This window comes from Etheostoma spectabile, chromosome 10 (genome assembly GCF_008692095.1).
Source record: "Etheostoma spectabile isolate EspeVRDwgs_2016 chromosome 10, UIUC_Espe_1.0, whole genome shotgun sequence".
Lineage (NCBI taxonomy): Eukaryota > Metazoa > Chordata > Actinopteri > Perciformes > Percidae > Etheostoma > Etheostoma spectabile.
The window spans coordinates 12195455-12216820 of NC_045742.1; the positions used below are offsets into that span (position 1 = coordinate 12195455).

General features: G+C 40.6%; 1 protein-coding gene across 2 annotated transcripts in view; it reads left to right on the top strand.

Annotated features, from left to right (window-relative positions):
• The window catches only part of tnmd (tenomodulin), a 55152-nt gene that overhangs the window by 24295 nt on the left and 9491 nt on the right, over nucleotides 1-21366 (top strand). For both annotated transcript variants that reach the window (XM_032527912.1, XM_032527911.1), the window contains 2 exons: nucleotides 4841-4981; nucleotides 16020-16127. In XM_032527912.1, coding sequence (XP_032383803.1) covers nucleotides 4841-4981; nucleotides 16020-16127 — 249 coding nt within the window. The remainder of the gene's footprint in view (nucleotides 1-4840; nucleotides 4982-16019; nucleotides 16128-21366) is intronic.

Consider the following 21366-nt stretch of genomic DNA (forward strand, 5'->3'; position numbering starts at 1 on the left):
ATTGAGAAAAGTGTAGAAAAAGAACAACAACATGTTGAAATTTCAACCCAGAAAAACGCAAAGTTGCAGGTCGACGGGAAGACAACACAAGGGTTAAATTGTGTTTTTAGCCAAGAGTAGAGATGGTATACTTGAGAATAGTTTCATGAAGAAATTTGTGGAGTAAACATAAAAAATATACTGCATGTAGTCAAAGCTGTACCAATTATATCACCAATCATATTAGCAGTGGAAAAATAACGCCACATATACATATCCATTCACTATGTGCTTCCCGTCAGCTCTATGAAGCGTTTTAGCATGTTGTAGCTTATAGTTTGGGGTTTTACAGTCTACAACTTCAGTTTTTGTTGGTTTTGCAGAAGCAGCTGTTTTCAGCCCCAAAAAAAGCTCTAAAAACCCACTGCACATTCACTTAGCACTAAACTGCAGACAGACAATTAGCGGCTAGTTGGTGATCAGAGTGGAGCATTTAGCAGCTTAAGAGTCAGCTACTTCTATCATGAGTTTTTTTTTTTTTTAAAGAGCTAAATTAAAAAAAAAAAGGAGAGTTAATATTAGACTTACATATTTGCCAGATGTGTAAATTGTTTGCCAACACATTTGCAAACAACTTTACAGAGGTGATAATCTGATAATGTTGTGTTAATGTTCCCAAGAGGCCAAACAGAAATAATAATGTTTAAAAAGTTTAAAACTGTTTGCATGTTAATTGATGTTGTATTTGTTGATATACATCTTTCTTGTAACCCTAATTAATTCATTTGCAGGCACTGGTTAGGTCTAATATATCTGATCGATCGAATAATCATTTGGGTAAATTGAGTAAATTTTCAGCTGATACAATGCTCTTTAAGGCTTTACATTTTTACGATTGGTTAGGAATGAAAGTTCAGTAGACTAAGCACAAAATCTTAACTCAAGCACCACTTACCATTTTCTTTGGGGCTTTCCACAGCAGGTCGTGGGCATTGCCAGTGAATGGAGCTTGCTCTGTTGTCGCAGACTGTATAGTTCAGTCATGCGTCACAATTACTGGTTCAAGCATAGCTATGTGACATCCGCTGACTCATCCAATCATATCCATATACAGTTATTATAGAATATGTATACAATATTACAGATGTAACTGTTGAACTGTTTGACAAGACATTTCCTTGACACAAGTGTCTGTGAATGAGCTAGTAAGTGGACTTTGAGTTAAGATCTAGTCAAACTACATGCCTGGTGTATTTTCAAATAAAAATCCTGCCTACTGCAGCTTTAATGTCACAGCAGTTTCAAATGTATTAAGTCTTTGTGACCAAAGTAGTCATATAGTAGCCTTTCAGAGTCTTTGTACAGAGAGTGTAACATTAATTGGAGCTTTTCCTAGTGCTGGCCTTTTATCTGCCTGTTCAGTGTCATAGAGAAAGCTAATTAACTTTCACACTATTTTTTTAAGGCTTTGGAGCCAAGTGACAGTTTGTGAATTGTTATTTTGAAATGGTACAAGATGAGTAAATTATGCGAAACAAGCCCTCTTTAAATCTCCCATTGCATATTTTCAAACATAAATGTGCGATGTAAATAATGAGTCAGCATAAAAACAAATTATGACAATCCTCGTCATGACAGCGAGGCAAAATATTGTGCTGTGTTCCGAAATCTTCCCCTTATTGCAGCATAAATAACACTGCAAGTTACCGATGTACTGAAGAACCTAAAAGTATCAAAAGAGGCAATACAGAGGCTATTCATTTCTATTTTCAGAATGCCAATTATGGTGCACAGCAGCAGCTTTGGCTATTGAACCAGTTGAAGTCAAACTGTTGTAATACATTATTATCTATTTCAACCTGGTGCAGTGGGGAGATTCTCACCGCTGGATTTTCATCAAAAGTGATAGCCTGCTGAAAATGTAATTCACCGTTTTAGTATAAATCAATAAGCCTCCAGAATCTATTCCCCCATTCCACCTTTATGTTAATATAAAAGAAATGCTCAAATAGAACTTTAATTCACCACACAGACTTTCAGACTGTTTAATGGCCCCAATTCATCCATAACTGCTCAATTGACACTTACATTTTAAGCCCGTCTTAATTTGGCTTCTCCTGACGATTTTAAGTTCTACTTCTCTTTGGAACCAAGGCTACTGTGACCCATATTAATGGAGATGTATAGGCTAGAGCCATTCTAACAGTGATCTTCTATTAAGAATTATATCCCATTTGGTCATTACTATTTTGTTCTCCCACCAGAAAAAAAAGTAGTCATCGCTGTATGTGATGCAGTGTGTTTAAATGTCTTGGGTCTTGCACTTAAGCAAGCACACACAAAACATGTTAAATACTGAACATGTGAAAGAGTGCAAAGTGAAAGCTAATTTAGTTTTAGAACATTAGAGGACATTCAGATGTTTCTGATGAGGGATATTAATCCTGATGGACTCTCATCCGAGTGTAATCATTAACCATGCGTCTCATTGGCGAGGCTCTGATTTGCCACTGAGAGAGATGAAGATGAACTCAGCAATATATTTCTCATCATAACACAACCCTCACATAAATATTAATAGCATATTTTCAGCTGGTGGGCATGAATCATTTTTCAGACAGGGAATTTTTTAAGAGCCATCCATGCATGTCCAAGAACAGTACATAAGCAAGCAGTTGTGATAAACAACATTGCTTCAGGGAAACAGTGAAGAGAAGGCTTTAACCGTACCAGAGATTCAAAAGGTCTTTATTTTACTTACTTCAGGCTCCTATCAAAATATTTTCTTATTTACCATTACAGCTCGTCAACACAAATATTTTAATTGCTCAAGTGATTATTATCACTGATGTTATAGATGTATTTGAGACAGACATTTTAAAGATACCCTGTCAATACTGTAGCTGCTGTGAGGTTTGAGATCATGGATGTTGCTTGTGTAACTGGCTAATATAGGGGGTCAAAGGAAATATCCCGGCTTTGATGCTTTAAAGCTGCTATAATCAATATCTCATGAGTACTGTTAATGGGCCCTTTTATAGTGACAAACCCACAGATAATTAGCGAGTGTTTAAGCAGCTTTCTGCCCGTTTTGGTTTAAGAGTCCACAACTTGCTGCTCATCAACCTCGTTTCCAGCAGCATGCAGCTATTTGTTTTTTGTTTTTGTTTTTTTAGCTAAATGAAATCTGATAAACCCACTGTACCTGCCCAGCACCAAACAGCAGAATAAATTTAATTTAACTGCTGGATGTGAAAAGAGACTACTTGTCCATGAATACTTAAGTGAAAGTACGTCAATACAGTATGTTTGCTAGTCACTTGTTGTGTTGCAACAAGTTGCCACAAAGAAAACTACAAGTGTAGTTAATATTTTATGTTTACAGCAATTTAAGATTAGTGAAAACTGAGTTTAACCCTGAGATAAGGGAAACTGAGATTTCTGTTTTCAGAAACGGAAGTTAATCAAACCTGAGAGAGAGAGAGAGAGAGAGAGAGAGAGAGAGAGAGAGAGAGAGAGAGAGAGAGAGAGAGAGAGAACATACTCTCCAGCCCGTTTCAGAAAGAGAGGTAACTTGATGTCAGAGTCAGTTACTATGGTAACTGAGTCTGTGAACCTAACCTGGTTGGGAGCAGGTTTTCTTCAAGGAACCTTGAGTTTCTCTCAGTCTCCTCCCTCTGACACAGCGCGCTTTCATTTCCTCATTCATTTATTCAGTCTGTATCAGGCGCATTTTAGTGCAATCTGCATGAATAAAAAACAGTGGTTTATTTACCGTTAGGCAGAATATAACTATAACTAGGTAGGTAACGTTAGACTATAAAGCATTTGTTCCAAACATGGAATTTCCTTTTGTCGACAATCCTGTTGATGAAGAAGCTGTATACTTCTCAGGGAGTTAAACATACTGTACGCAGGGAGATGATATTGGCTCTGGATCGGCGTATAAGACAGTGTGTTCCAGGTCCATAAATATCCAGTAACTTTGCACAGCTATTGAAGAGGAGTGGACCAACATTCCAAAAGGCCACAATCAACAACCAGGGGCCCGTTTCAGAAAGCAGATTTATTGAAAACTGAGTTTAACCCTGAGATGAGGAAACTGAGTTTTCGGTTTTCAGAAAGGGCGGTTAGTCAAACCTGTAAACCTAGTAAACCTGAATTGCACCTACATGAAATGATAGGTGTAGCCTACTACCATTCCAGTTTTTACCTGTAATATTAGAGGTTACCTGTGATTAATTATGAAATTAATACACTAAATTAGAGCTTATGCATCGACTCAAGCAGCAATTTTCTCCCACACCAATTCTTATTTTACCGCAGCCGCTGTGATGCTTTTTTAACTAATACATGTTCAAACTTGATGTATGTGCACAAGTATTTCCACGACATCAGTCTGTACCACGGTGAATTGTAAGATCCTGACTCCATTCATGCTGCCTTTTTATTGTGGTGGTGCACGCGCTTAACTCTGAGTCAGCCTACTCCGAGTTGATTGAACCAACTCAAATCAGCTGTTCTGGAACCAACAACTCAGATTCGCATCTCAGGGTAAATCAAGAGATTAGGGTGAGACTCAGTTTGTAAAACCTCCTTCCTGAAACAGACCCCAGACCAATTTAAACCACTAAGATAATCTTGAAATGTGGGCAGCTATTCACAAGTCTGGACAGGCCTTTCATATATTCAGTGCAGAGTTATTGAATAATGAAAGATTGTGATTTATTTTGGTGGACTCCTAAGAAATTGGCCTTCTTGTTATGTTTTTATTCTTTGTTACAAAATAATGATATAGCCAATGAAAAAATTAACCGAAGACACAGTCATATAAGGCGTAAGGTTCTTTGTGTCATTGCAGGTGTACGACCACCAGTACAAGGCTGTGTTGGATGGCGTAGAGAGAGACGCTGTGATGGAGATTGACCCAGGACAGCGCATGGAGATCTTCAGAATGGGGAACGGCAGCGAGGAGGTACTTGAGGTGCACGACTTCAAAAATGTAAGTAAAAGGTTAAACAAAGCCATGTAAGCTCTTCTATTGCTCAAAACCTAAATGCTGTAATTGTGTATTCTCTTCAGTGAAGGAAGTGTTGTGATTGACAGCACATGGTTCACTTCCTGCCCTTTAAAGAAAAGAAGCGGTTGACAGCATTTATCTTTTGTTGAAATCTTATTTTCTTCAACAATATTTTCCCCGCTTTTGTCACTTTGTGAAAACAGGTGTGACAAACCATTGAAACGTCCGAGAAACAAAATAATGGAAATTATACTCAGTGAGGTGTACACAGGGATGAGAAATTATTTTAAATGATACTAAATCAGTAACTGTACTCCTTGGGATTATGTGTTTGAGTGCACACGCAGCAGCCCAGAAAGTAAGTATTTTACCAACAGTTTTCTTCCTGTTAATTTTACATAGCAACTTCTTTGCACTGCAGAGACAAAACACCATTAAAAAGCCCATCTCTATTTGTTTCTCACACCTTTTTCAACTGCAATTTTGTCTCCAGCAGACCTCATTAACTTTCCTTTTATTCCTAAATCCTTTCGAGTGTTACACATGCTGCACCTCAGAAAATGGAAGCTTGCTGTTTGACTGGTTAATGGATGCTCTTATTCTCACACCATTATTTACTTTGAAATGTTGGGTTGCAAGGCAGAACGTTACAGAATGCTACTCACCCCAAACAAAAACCTACACCGAGTTATTGTTTGTTACAATGGTCTGTGAATCTAAAGTGATGGAAACCTAGCACATTGCCGGAAAACTTTAACCTGTGCAATCAATCTCTCCATTTCTTTCTCCCTCACCAAGCACAAGTACATGTGTGTCCCACTTACCCACAGACACATGCCCGTTGCTTGTTCCACTTTCGGTTAGTGAAGCCCAGCCCCCGAGGAGATTTATTTGATTCAGTGCTCCACCATGGAAGACTAAGAAACAAGCAAATGTGCAGAGTAATTCAAACCCAATAGTGATTTTTTATAAAAGGGAAGGAAACACACCAAAACATAATGGGTTGTAGTAAGTTGTAGCGTGTGTGCTGATAGAATAGATTTTATTAATACAAAAAAAAGGATGTTGTATGTTGTTACACAGACCAAATAAAACAAACAATCTCCATCGAGCCTGAGGGCTGTGTAAGGAATGGAAAATGAGGGGATTATGCCACCAGGTCCATCGACCGCAGGCGAAATCCATTCGCTATTGTTCCGGACCAATACTATTCATTTAAACAAGGAAAAACATGGAAAAAGGGAGATCCTGAGTGAAAAATCGCCGGGGTAAATGTTAAAAAACACTTATCAAGAACATTTATTAGAAGTAAACAAAAGCACATTTGGAGTTTAACTTGTTCTGAAATTTTAGTTCAATAAAATGACAACTGCTTTGGTGTTACAGCACATATGTTGTACATGCATGGCTTTAAATTGACACCCGCCAACCCACCAAATGCAGGTAAAAATTAACTTTGGTCATAAAGTTACGAGCTAGTGTGGCCAGTGATGAAGAAGCAAATAATTCTGCATCTGTTTGAATCGGCAGTTTGATTCTGTGTTGTCAAATTGGGTTTTTTTCCACCAAGAACTTTGGGCGGTTTTGTGTGTGTTTTTCTTGGAATAGTAATCTTTCTCTGGCAAAACTGCTTGTGGCTCTAATCCTACATTTCCCATGAACACCATGTTGTGACGTATCGTACAACCATTGGCAACATGTCAGCGTGTGGTATTGTTAAGCATATTTGACAAAGGGGTAACAAAGTCATGTTGACGTGCTTAATGAGACGAGTGATAACGTGTGTCTGCGTGCTATTGAGAGCATGTGCGAAAAATAAACCGGTCAGTTCACGGACCAGAAAGACGATGGCGGGGTTGTCATTTTTCTCCCGGCCATATAGATACTAGGAGTGCTAACTAACCACTTTGGTGATGTTTTTATCGTGAGACTGCGCAAGAATGTCTAGCGCTACAGGTTATGGGCCCAGCATGAGGCAAAGGGGGTTCAGACTCTTATTCGACGGAGATGAGAAAAATTACGAACTCTGGGAAACGAGGTTCCTCGCGCACAGGAGTTGCGTGGCCTCAGAGAGGTTATCCTCGAGGACCCGCAGATAGATGAGGAGACGAAGTGGCTCTTGCGGAAGACGAGGCAAAGAACGGAGAGCATTGCAGAGTTAGTGCAATGTTGGCAACAAGGTTTGTCTTAATAATGAGAGAGCCAAACGCAATGGAAGAAGAGCACTGGAGATTCTCCGGGAGCACTATGCGGGAAAAGACAAACCCCGTGTTGGAGTTTGTATTGGAACTTTCTCGCTCCATAAGGCTAGCAATGAAACGGTAACGACTATATTATTCGAGCAGAGACTATTTCACGTCATTGAGAAGAGCAGATGAACGTATTAGTGATGGACTTCAAATAGCCATGGTAGTAAAGGGGCTACCAGATTCATACAAGCCGTTCGTCGTGCATGTCACCCAGACAAATGACATTGTAACATTCAGCGAGTTTAAAACAAAACTGCGAAGTTATGAAAGTACTGAAAAATATGGGCGGAGTGACGTGAATGTAGAAGAAGACAATGTGATGAAAACTAGCGGGGCAACGAGGTCGCGTGGAAGAGGAAGAGTAAAGAAAATGGACCTGGCTGAGGTTGAATGTTACACGTGCGGTAAAAAGGGACACATGGCCAGGACATGTCCTGATGAATCCCAGGCGAGAAAAGAGGAGCGGAAATGGGACGCTCTACAACGTGGAAGAGGGCGCGGTCGAGGACGAGGCCGTGACCAGGTGAAGAAAGCCGACGGAGAGACGGAGGCAGAGCCAATCTTTCTGTTTCTTCAAGATGAGGGACTGTTCCACACAAAGAGGGAAAAGAAGGGTCTCATGGTCGACTGCGGCGCTACAACACACGATCAATGACGCCACAAAGTTCAAAACAGCGACGACAGTTTCAAAACGAGGACCACGTCCTTGAGCTGGCAGACGGAACAAAGGTGAGGGATGGCAAAAATGAGGGGAGACGCCGAATCTGCATGTTGGACAGTGAGGGGCGACGAGTGAAAACGAGGCTCAAGCAAGCACTCTACATCCCATCGTTTCCACAAAACATCTTTTCAGTGAAAGCAGCAACAGCCAACGGAGCAGAGGTCCACTTCAAGGACGGTGATAACTGGCTGTTCCACAAAGATGGTACCAAGTTCAAAATGGATGTGTATGGTAGGCTGTATTACCTTAGCACAGTAGAAAATGAAAATGTTGATGAAGTGTATGGTTGTCATGACATTCAAACCTGGCATAGGATACTTGGTCATTGTAATTTTGATGATGTTGCAAAATTAGAAAAGGTTGTTAAAGGAATGTCGTTAAAAGGGAAACATGACAGGTCCAATCAACAATGTGAAATATGCACACAGGGAAAATTCACACAAAACAGAAACAGACAGGCAGATGCTAAAGCTACAGCTGTACTAGAGCTGTACACACAGACCTATGGGCCCTATAGAGCACAGATAAAGATGGATACAGGTATGCAATAGCTTAATGATGATTACAGTGGGAGATTTTTCCATACTTTATCAAAGTAAAGAGTGACACAACAAAAGCTACAGAGAATTTATAGCAGACGTGCCCCATATGGAAAGATAAATGCATACGGTTCTGATAATGGCACAGAGTATACCGGCAGAGTTCCAGTCTTTACTCAGGAGTAACGGATAAGGCACGAGACAAGTGGACCCTACTCACCTCATCAAAACGGAACTGCCGAGAGAGGTGGAGAACTCTATTCGAGATGTCACGATGCATGCTATTGGAGAGTAACCTCTCAAAGCAATATGGACATATGCTGTACAGACAGCAGCCCAAATCCGCAACAGGTGCTACAGTAAGCGACTAGAGCAGACACCTTACCGTGTTTTCACAGGTAAAACACCTAATCTTTCTCACATGAAGATATTTGGCTCTGATGCACGTTTTAAAGATAAGAAGAAGCTGGACTCTAGTGGAAAAGGGGATCTTTGTCGGCTATGATAAATATAGTCCGGCATAACGTGTACTACCCTGAGACAGGAAAAGTCCTTAAACATAGGCTGGTGAAATTCATACCAAAGGTAACACAGATAGCCAGACTCAAACAGATTGTAACGTGGGGATGAGCTTGAGAATTAGAACATACACACCACAAGATATACCCAGGATCAGGGACAGCCTAAACAGAGGAAAGATCGAGTGTTGAGGAGACTGCTGAGGCAGGTCTGACCCAGACAGACAGTACTCAAAGAGAACATGGAGAAAGGAGGTACCCTACGAGACAGAAAAAGGCTCCAGAATACTTAAAGACTACCAGTGTAGGGCTGGAGTACAATAATGTTGAAAGTGAATGTAGATTATTCTACAAAGTGGCTTATGGTGTACCCAAAACATTTAGAGAGGCTAAGTCAAAAATGTGGATTGACGCAATGAAGGGAGATGAACTCTTTGACAGAGAATGAGACTTCACTCTGACACCACTGCCAGAGGCAAACAAGCAGTGGGAGGTCGATGGGTATATGCAATGTGAAGAGAGCCCAGAAGGATCTGAGACTTGTAAAGCAAGATATGTCGCAAAAGGATATGTTCAAGTAGAAGGGATTGATTATAAGAGACTTTTTCACCAACAGCTAACATGACCTCTGTCGAGCCTTGATGCAGGTAGCTGTACAGGAGACCTTACCCTACATCAAGGAGTGGAGACTGCTTACCTCCATGCTCCAATGGACTGTGAGGTATACATGGAACAACCAGAAGGTTTTGAGATCAAGTCAAAGACAGGAAACATTTAGTGTGCAAACTCAATATCATTGTATGGTTAAAACAGTCGGCGTAAATGGAACATGTTACTGCATGACCCCTTACAAAGAATGGTTTTGTACAAAAATATGCTGATCATTGTGTCTACAGCAGAGAATCTGACCATGAGAAAGTGATTTTGTTGGTATGGGTAGATGACTTGATCATAGCTGCGAGTAAAACAACTCTCAGTGATGTAAAAGACATGCTGAAGAGAAGGTTTAAGATGAAAGTATGGGTCCACTTAAACTTCCTGGGCATTGCTTTGAACAGCATGAAGGAGAGATAAAATGACCCAAAAGAGACACATAGAAAGGATATTAGCAAAATTTGGAATGTCTGAATGCAAACCGAGAGCCACCCCATGTGAGCAAATGAAATTTGACAGTGAGGGTGAAGCATGACTCAACAGGATACAGAGAGATGGTAGGTAGCTTGATCTACATTATGACATGTACCAGACCTGACCTGAGCTGGGTTGTTAGGAAACTATCACAACACCTAGCAGAACCAAAGCAACAGCATTGGGCTGCAGCAAAACACCTACTGAGGTACTTAAAGGGTACTAGGATCAAGAGTTACACTACCAGAAAGTGAGGAGAGCCTACAACTTGAGGGATACAGTGATGCTGATTGGGCATCTGATATAAGTGATAGGAGGAGTACAACTGGATACTGTTTCAGCTTAACTGAAGATGGTCCAGTTATATCCTGGAAGAGTAGGAAACAGCCTACGGTTGCCATACACTGTGAAGCTGAGTATATGGCACTAGCGCCACTACTCAAGAGAGTATGTACCTTATACAAGACTTAAAGGAATAGATAGTAGTAACCACATGTACCAGTCAAGATATACGAAGACAACCAGGGGCGATAGCTTTATCCAAGAACCCAGTATGCAGACAGAGAAGCAAACACGTAGATATAAAGTATCACTTTGTACGGTCTGCACATACAGAAGGGAAGATATCTATAGAATATTGCCCTACTGAAAGCATGGTGCTGATGTTCTTACCAAGCCAGTGAAAAGTGTAAGTTGAGAAGTTCAAGGGATATTTGTTTGGAGAGTAATGTAACTGTCAAAATGTTGAAGTTTTGAAGTTGTAGACCACTTCCAAGATGTGAAGTTTTATTATGGAGTAACCATATATGTGTATGTTTTTGTTTGTTACCACTATTGAAAGCTGTAACACTGTCTTTGAGTGGGAGTGTTAAGCATATTTGACAAAGGGGTAACAAGTCATGTTGACGTGCTTACGTGATGACGATGATAAACGTGTGTCTGCGTGCTATTGAGAGCATGTGCGAAAAATAAACGGTCAGTTCACGGACCAGAAGACGATGGCGGTTTGTCATTTTTCTCCCGTCCAATAGATAAGGAGTGCTAACTAACCACTTTGGTGACTGTTTTATCGTGAGACTGCTGCAAGAATGTCTAGCGCTACAGGTATCGGCTACGAGCTACGCTGAAACGGAGAAGAAAAACTGTAAATTTAGTTAGGAGAAACACATATGGCTAACGGAAAATATGATTGGCCGGTAACTTACAAAATCTGCTAGTTGGTTATGTTGGTTGGTGATCAAAAAAGTTAATTTTTTGGCCTGTAAATGTATATTTCCAAATGCCTACATGAAAGGCATGCTGTAGTTAGTTTGTACCATAGACTGTGTCAAAAGAAGTGGGCGTAGCTACCGTGACATCACAGATTGGTTTGTGGACTGAAAATGGCGCTGCGCTACACTTAACACTAAAGAGGAAAACCTTGATGCTTTAATGTGTCACCCAGCCAACTTTTGCTTTCCATCTGAATGTACCGCTAACGCTGCAGTGACACAGAGCCTGTACAAGTTAATGCTAGCTAGCTTGGTAGACAAGGTGAAACAAAACAAGATATTTTTAGGGGAGCAAAACGTTACTTACTACGTAATTCACCACCATGAAGTGAAAAAACAGTGAGAGGGTCAAAGTCCAGGAAACGAAAACACATACAGTACAACACCCAGAAACAAGTTCACAGTATTTTAAGGTACACAGTGCTATGGATACGCATTGCCTCTATCCTGTCGCTACCATGGTACCCTATCAATCACGAGGTAGCCACCAAAGGTAGCCACACCCTAAAGCATGCACCTGCTTTATCATCTATTTCACTCTAAATAGAACCATAATTTACAAAATGAACATCATGCTGTATAGCAAGTAAGACCATGAAATCGTCAGGAAAAGGTTTACTGAAGCAATGTAAATCAGGTGAGAAGTAGGGTTTTATAGACTTAAATGAATGTAGATATTAGACGGTACTGTAGACATTTCTGTTATTTTACCATGTGTTTCCTATATTATGTCCTTAATGTGTCTAAACATACCTCATACCTGCTTATCCTTAACAGAATCGCAGACATCCTCTTGTCTATAACTCACACTGGGTAAGAGGCAGGTTACATCACAAGGCTAACACTTATAGGCTACTACAGACATACAGGATAACACTATCATACTCACAATTACACCTGTTGGCAGCTTTAAAGCCACAATTAACCTAATCTGTGTTTATGGACTATGGGAGGAAACCAGAGGACTCAAAGCTTTCTTGGTGGACTGCCCCAGTGTGCCACCTTGTTTGTAAAAACTGTAGACAAAACATTTTGTATCTACTGGATCAGTTGTCTGCTTCAACACACATTACAGCCACCAGCCTCTCAGCACAGATATTGTCTCCTACACCAGATTCAGTTAAGGTGAATTCACAGTGCAGCAGTTGTCAGTCATTGTTTTCGTTGCTTACCTTCAGATGGCATCTTGCCTGAAGCTTCAAGCTGCATCCATATATCACCACAGATGTTGGAAGAAACAGCTGGTGACTGCAGCCAATCTGTAATTAATATTAATGTAATAGGCTTTGTTTCTCAATGTATTTGGTTTGCTTTTGCTTTTTTTACTACGTTTTTCTGATATATTCTCTGCAGTTTAGCTGGTAACCTCACACAAAAAAAAAACAGAATTTGAATGGCTGTGACAATACGACTTTTTTGAGCCATTTAATATATTTTCCTTTTAAATCTTAGTGTTGCTTAACGTGAGACTAATGCAGGCCCGTTGTGTGCAAACATTGTTTAACTAAGTTACTAACAATTACTGAAGCCTGGGTTGTTTTTTTGCTATTCTGTTGAACTTTACTCCAAAATCCATTTAAAAATGGATTTTGTACCCACCCACCCAACACATGAAAGGTTTGTATAACCTGAGCCTCATTTTCTAACTAGCTTGTTTAATGTGTGTCATCAATTTGCATGTTATGAGTTACATTCATATTAAGCTTCTTTGTCCAACTTGTAATGTTTCAATGACCATACAACATCATTCACCATACAACTTAAACAATTTGTAATCTCTAATTAACCTGACTGAAGCTCAACATACACTGTATTGGTCAAAGTATGTGGACACCTAAAATGTCATCTAATTTGTTATAGTTGTAAATCATGTAAATCCAAAACCATGGAGCTTACCAAAAGTATCCAAATATGTGAACAGAAGAATCTGGGGGGAAACACGTAGGGTGTAGGGTGGTCACGCTCTACACACTAATCCTAAAACTAATAGGGAACAGGTGAGGAGGTGGGCCGGGAAGGTCAGGTGACGGGATTGTCAGGAAAAGTGTTACTACAGGGAGGGAGTGAGTGACTGTAAGTGGGAGTCATGTGACAGGGACAGGTGGGAAGGTCCGAGGGCATCTAGTGGACAGGTAGCGAAATAAAGCGCTTCTGGGGAACTGGGAATGAACAGAGGGGACAGAGATTATAAACACAACTGAGGCAGACATTGTAACACTGTAAATAGTTCAGAGGCTAGTTTTACCAGTAGGCTATCTCTGAATTCTCTGTGGAGGTAAAAACAACAATTTCACTCAATGCCTTATACCACTTTAACAAATATCCCTTAAACAGTCAACAACAAAACATGTATTATGACTCTGAGTACAGGTGATCATTGTGGTTATCATCCACTAGAATAAAAACTAGCAAGCTGACAAAAACACAACAAGCTAACAAAAAAGTGATATACCATAAAAAATAACAAGATAGCAATAGCAAGCTAACAAAGTCTTTACATGGTTAAAGAAATATTATGATTTGATGTGTTTATTTGATGTATTATATAATATTATTATTGTTAATAATAATAATACATATGAAATAACAGTTAAATAAAAATATCCATGCTAGCCAAAACAATGTTGTCAGTCACAAATAACTGTATGAAATCTACTTATGAAGGTGTATACTCGTTTGTGTCTCTTTCAGATCCCCTTTAGCCATGAGGATGTGGTGGTCAGAGGGGAATAATAAAATAGTAATAAATAATATAAGCTGTACACTGCAATGCATCCTTTTTTCTCAGACACAACCATAAGGAAGCAACCAAAATCCCCTCCAGCGTTTTATCCAACCAAAGATTCTTTGGAGCATTTTTGAAAATCCGGGACTGCAGGGAAACAACTGATGATGTTGAGAATAGCCTACGGTTTTATTACATCCGGCTTAGATATTGGTGCTCCGCTGTGATTTCCAGATGTTGTCGAAATGGCTATTGCCAACATACATTGATTTAAAAATGACTTATGAAATTTGTGAGAAAGTTTATAATAATAATAACAATAATAATATTTGGAGAGTAAGAAAATGATGTTGATAATAAAAAGACATCAAATAAACTAATACTTGGGCGCCTGTGTAGCTCACCTGGTAGAGCGGGCGGCCATAAGCAAAGGCTCAGTCCTCGACGCAGAGGCTCAGGGATTGAGTCTGACCTGCGGCCATTTGCTGCATTTCTTCCCCATCTCTCTTCCCCTTTCCTGTCTACAGCGGTCCTGTATGTTCAAGGCTAAAATGACCAAAATATTATAAAAATAAACTAATACCTGATGACATGACTTTACATCTTTATTCACATTAGTTGAATGATGCATGCAGTTACATGTTCACTATCCTCTTGAATAGATGAGCATCCTGCACATGGATGCACCAAGTAGATATTTTATCATCGTGTGTTTGATCGCTTTTCCAATTTTCATCCCTGTGTTAATGTGTCTTCATTTTCTGATTGACCAACCCCAGTAATCATTGTATCTCATCACAACATTGCTCCTCATCTTCTGCTGCAGCTCCCCAATACAAAAGACCCAAATTAAACAGGCTCATCACAATAAAGCCTGGCATAAACAGTATGTTTTTCTGCTTGAGACCATTATTGCCCCATCCTTTTTCCGCACGGATGAAATTACACGCAGAAGATTATGACAGACATCACTTTGTATCATATCATGTGCGGCTGGTATCTGGTTTTCAGAGTGACAGCGCCACAGAAAATGTAGAAAAGCACCCACATGGTCAAGTTAACCGATTCAAAGGAGATGTCATAGCAATCACCATGTTACTGTAATTAAATGTAGATTGAATCAAGTCCATTTTCATGGTACCGCTCATACAATTTTCAGTTGATACAATTCTAAAGCAGCCGTGGCAGATGTAGATCCTGCCGTCTGTTCTAATACAGTGTGTTGAATGAGGAGCTCTGCAGAAAATAAATGGGATACAATCTGAGATACTGAGAGTCTTTCCGACTTATTCCAGCTGAATATCTTAACGCATAATGGCAGCAAGAGAGAATTAACTGATCTTTCTTGCTTATTGAGGTTCTATGCGTCAGACTGAATAGAGCTACAGTCCACATGGTGGAGGATCATCAGTGGAGCTGAAGGGTGACTCCACACTTGACTGCCCAGATTAAGATAGTGTCAGGGACCTATGACTGCCTAATTCAATGGGGGCAATCTCTGTAGAAAACACTTCATTCTCAACAATGTCACTTTACTCTCCTGTGCTGCTGCTATTCGCTATGAAGTATTATGCATCCACAGAGGAACACCCCCACCTTTTTAGTTCCATTCAGCCAGAAAGCAAGAGCTGTGTTACGAGGGCCAGGCAGTCATCAATTTTATACCATGCTTAAAAAAAAGATCACACCTCTTCTCACTCATTAGGTTTTAACTTCTTTGACTTTTTTAAGAGCTTTGATTATCAGCAAAAGGCTGAGCATTTTAAAACTATCGCCCCAGTGCTTGTGGGATATCCACATCACAGAAAGCTAATGAATGATACATCTGAATTTCTGAGAATCCCTTCATTTCTTTTTCTTTTTTCAAAGGGAATCACTGGGATCCGGTTTGCCAAACATCAGAGGTGCTACATCAGGACCCAAACTAAGCAACTACCCACAGTGGCAGAGGTGGAGGCTGAGGACACAGAGTTACTGGTATGCCTCCTCCCTCGTCTGTCTGTACCGCAGACTCTCTGTAGTCCTACAGAGGCTGTTATACATATTGTCGGGAGATAACCAGAGTTGAGCTCTGTGAGCACCACACAAATCCTCTGTCTGTCCATCTTATCCTATCTCCCTCACCCCTCTCACTGAAGAGTAAACTTTGGTTTGTGGTGCCTGTGAAACTGTCAGAAAGCTGTCTACAAACCCATAGCATCTTTGTGGCTCACATCAAATGGTTTTTGCTGTCAATCTTGAGCCAATGTACATTTTTAATCATTACTTACAAAGGCTCTACCCAAATAGCCTAAAGGAGAAGGGTGCAGGAGAGGTCTGAGTGAGAGGTAAGCCATTAAAATGGTATTTCTTAAAAGAAGCTTTCTTTGTAAAATTCCCGACTCTCTCTCTCCAAGTTTAGAGTGATTCTCTGGATTCTAGTTGTATATGTGAACTTCAGCAAAAGGAATGGATGAAATTCAATCAATCAAAATTCTCAATTTTTCAGTGTCACAGTGCAATTCACTGAGTGGGACGTATGTTCAAAGAGAAAATCCCTCTCTCAAATGTCTCTTCTGCTGGCACGCTCTCATTTACATTTCACATCGTAGCTGGGAAGAAGTTGCTGGCAAATATCTGACGCTGTTCACTCACGGCTTCATTTTAAAAACAGAATAAGCCAATTGTCAGTCCAAGCAAAACCCAGTCTCATTTTTAACTTGAAGAACACAAGCTGTTACACCCAAAAACTAAAATAATTTTGTTTTTCCTCTCATCTTAGTAATGTCTGATCCACGCTTACAAATACTAATTGCCCAGGCACCACCATATGTCCATGCCATTCCTGTCTTCTTTTGTGCACTGTGAAGCCTAATTGGCTTAATGCACAGTTTCAAAGCAAATCATCTAAGGCCAGGAATATGAGTATGGCGTATATCAGTAGTAACGGAAGCCCTAATTATAACTGACATTAGTAAAATATAATGATTCTATACCATGTTCAATAAAAAGGTGTTTTTATGTTATTTTTTACACTAGGTTGTTCTAATCAATAATTATGAATAGTCATCGACAGCCCTGCCTCATAAGATGACACTGATTTACACTTAACAGGGAGCCTTGAATCAACTGTCAGGCTAAGAAGTGATAATCAGGCAGCCTAACAAGCAACCTGGTCTCCTTGAAACTACATTTATATACTACTAATGTGTTATTTTGAGTGGGGGAAACATAATTGCTGCCTGAACTTATTCACAGGCAACGGTTGTTTGAGTATCTGTACCGCATGCTAGTCATAGGGAGCTGGTTAAGGTGGATGGTGGGCGTACAAAGTGCAGGACTTTGATTCCGGAGAGCAGCCCCATGCGTGATTAGGTTAAAGCAGTGGAGGAATGGGGCGTCTGGATGGCTTACCTGGTTGAGCATGCGCACCATGTATAAAGGCTTGGCCGGAGATTCGGTTCCGGGCTGTGGAACTTTTCTGCATGTCAATCCCCCTCTCTCTCCCCTTTCAAATCTTCAGCTGTCCTGTATAATAAAGGCTTAAAATGCCCTTTATTTAATAAATAACATTTTTTTTTTAAAGCAGTGGAGCAATGTAACTGACTATATTTACTAAAGTACTGTACACATTCAATTTCAAGGTACTTGTACTTTTTACTCCACTACATTTTTCTTACAGTCTTTGTTACGTTTCAGATGACAGTTTTACATTTTTTACTGCCCAGTGAAAACCATGTATCTCCACGTGTTTATTTTGAACTAACCCTAACCTTTACCTTGGTCAAAGCCAAGAGTTCCACTCTTCTCTTTGGGTTAGCAGCACGGTCTTCGTTCCCGTGTCAACCAGCAATGGCACTCAGTTGACAGTTCATTTGTTTGACATTAAAAACGCAGACATAACATTAACAAAACTTCGTGGGGGAAACATCACAAGTCAGAAAACACAATCCCCTTCAGTCTGTCACTGAGCTGTTCCACCGCAACATATGTTCCTCTAGTCTGCTTCACTTCTACTTTTCAGCACTATGACATAGATAAGCCACACCCACCCCAGCCCAGCAGGCCAATAGAAACCAACAGGTGGATCACTGTATGACGTGACAGGAGGGAGAGTCAGTGTCTGGGTTCCGTCTCAGGTTTGCTCCCAGCGAGCTAATTTCAAGCCACCCCTGACAGTACCTAGAATGAGACATGAGAGAGGTATGCACCAGACGGAATAGGAAGGGATGAGGCGAGAAGGGAAAGGGGTATGAAGAGAAGTAGGTAGAGATGAAGTAGGAAGGAAAATGGATAAGGGGAAAGGGAGGGTGGGTCGAGAAACAAGGGAGGATGGATTGAACAGGTGATTTAAGGTGTGCTTGAGGTCTGGCCACCACTCCCAAAACCTAAGTTAACTTATAACTTCATACAAAAGTACTTAACTTTAATTATTAAAAGTATAACAGCTTTAATAATTAAAACTCTCTGCAAACTGAATAAACGTACATTTCCCCAAATTACAGTAACTGTTCAATTCAATGTCATACATTATTTTGTGTATGAGGGAGTTTATTTTTTTCATTACTCCAAATATAATACTAGAACTGCACGCAGTTTCAACGGGGTCCAAGCCTCCCCGCGCCAGTCGTCCCCAGCGAACCGGGGAAATGTCCTATGTTGATCAGAGCGCCCCCTAAGGGCCCTTCTCTACCAAATTTGGCAGTGAGCCTCCGGGCGGTGGGCGAAACAATCATTACCGGTTTGGTTTTTATAGCATTTACTGTGGCAGAGATATTGCAATTGCAAATTTCCCATGTAAATGCATTGACTTTGTCCACAAAACCAACAAACGTTGATTATAGCCCCCCCTAATGGTCCATCGTTACCAAATTATGTATGAAGCTTCCGTGCGGCATGCCAAACAATCACCCCAAGTTTGGTGTCGATACCAAGTATTTTGGCCGAGATAAGGCAAAGTCTGTTCGTGAAAAACACACCTTTTTGTATTTGTAGCGCCCCCTAGTGGCCAATGTTCGTCAAATTTGGTACAGAGCCTCAGGGGGTCATAGCAAGTAATATTGTAAAGTTTGGCTTTGATAGCATTTATTTTGACCGAAATCTGGCAAAGTTTGTTCATGAAAAACAACCTTTTTTGTATTTGTAGCGCCCCCTAGTGGCCAATGTTCGTCAAATTTGGTACAGAGCCTCAGGGGGTCATAGCAAGTAATATTCTAAAGTTTGGCTTTGATAACATTTGTCTTGGCCGAGATATGGCAACGGAAATGTTTCCATAGCTAGCTACACAACTTTGTTTGCGCGTAACACGCGCAATTTTTATCCTATAAAAATTCTTTATACAACTTTGTGTCAGGTCGGTCTGGAGATGCTATGTGCCAAGTTTCGTGCAGATCCATTGCACGGTCTCGGAGGAGATAGAAAAAGTAGGTTTTTGATAAATCGCCATTTTTCACGCATAAAAGTCTAGGCGGAAATGGGCGTGGCCTATATCACGAGATTCATTAGGATCCAGGGAACGCGTGGATGTAAGGTTTTTAAATTTCCGATGTACGGTTTGGGAGTTATAGGGCCAAACATGTTTTTTCTCTGCTATAGCGCCACCTAGTGGTAGAAGTGTATGAATTTTTTTGGCTGAGGTCCTTGCGGACTTTTGGACCAGTCCTGAAAATGGCGCGTCGCCACCATGTACGGTTTAGGCTGCAGCACCACTTTTATGCGGAGAAGAATAATGAAAACTACTAAGAAACCTACCGAAAACAATAGGGTTCCACAGCCCTGCTGTGTGAACCGCGTATCGCCTTGCGATACCGCGGTGCACGCATCCTCGGGCTTGGACCCCTAATAATAAAATAAACAGTGACCCTCGGCCTGACCTCACCAAGGTCTGTTATCACATCAGACAGAGGCTCTTGATCCATTCTTTGTGAGATTCCACCCTTGTGTGACCCTGGAGAAGAACAGCACAAGTTTCTACTCAAGTGGTGAAACACATGAAGCTCAGAGGGTTTAAAGCCAAGCACTAATAGTTCCTGGTCTAACCCTGCCGCAGGCTTTGAGGAGAGAGCGCTCAGAGCAGCCGCGGCAGGCTTTAGAGCCGAGGTGAAAAACAATGGAAAAAATTGCGGAAAAACTGCAAGCAGCTGATAAGGAAATGCAGCCCCTGTGAGGGAGAACCAGGTGACAAACATGAATTGTTTGCCAGGATTTTTTCCTCTCTTTTCAATTTGCCTCCTCTATGAAACGTCTGAGGGAGTAATCCCTGAGCTTCATTCCAGTCCCACCAGTCTGACACGGAAATCGCCATCCACCTCCCTCACACCCCTTAACGTTGTCAACTGATGCTGCTTGCTCCATTAAACAGCCACTTAATATGGATGACCGAAGCTCACCCAGCAACCCAAAACCTCCCACTCAGACAGCAACTGCAAACAGAAAAACTGCAGAGGATGTGAATACACCAAAGTCCTGCAAGCACACAGTGTAGTTTGTTTTGTCTCATATTTGTCTGCGTGAAGATAGGAGCTCAATTCATGACAGGTAACCAGTGGGACTACTCTGCAACAAAAAAACTTTAATTCAGTGCAGTTCGTGACGTATTCAATCATAAAGCCTGTTTACACCAGCTAAAGCACAGCAGTGTCTTTCCAAAAGACTGACTTCTACTTGCAAGGCTCGGTTGTAAACTAGTAAAGCTAGTAAGCTAACTCCTTACATGCTAGCCAGCCAGAAACATCATAAGTAACTCTCTGCACTTGTTTCTCTTTCTATTCTATCCAAGCTAGAAAATTTGGTAATTGTCAACTATTCAAAAGATGTATTTGCACAACCAACTGTAGTCTCAAAATTATCTTTCAACCATTCCTCTTTTGAGGAGCAGTTCATGCCTCCTCACAGAAGGGTGTCACTGCCCGATGTGAGTCAAGTAGCTACAGATTTTAGTTGCGCATGCTCAGTTTTAAACAGTTAACGGCATAATGTGTCATACTGAATTTTGTGAAAGCCATAAAATAAACTTTTCTCATTACAAACATTAACAAAAGACATAAATCATTTCAAAAATGTTTTAGCTATCTATTATTGATTGATTGCTAATGTTAGCTCAAAACACTATTCAAACGACAGCCTTTGTTATGTTTGATTGCTAACTTGTATCTAGCAGTCATTTCAAAAACGTGTTAGCTAGCTATGATTGTTTGATTGCTAATGTTAGCTCAAAATGCCATTCAACTGACAGCCT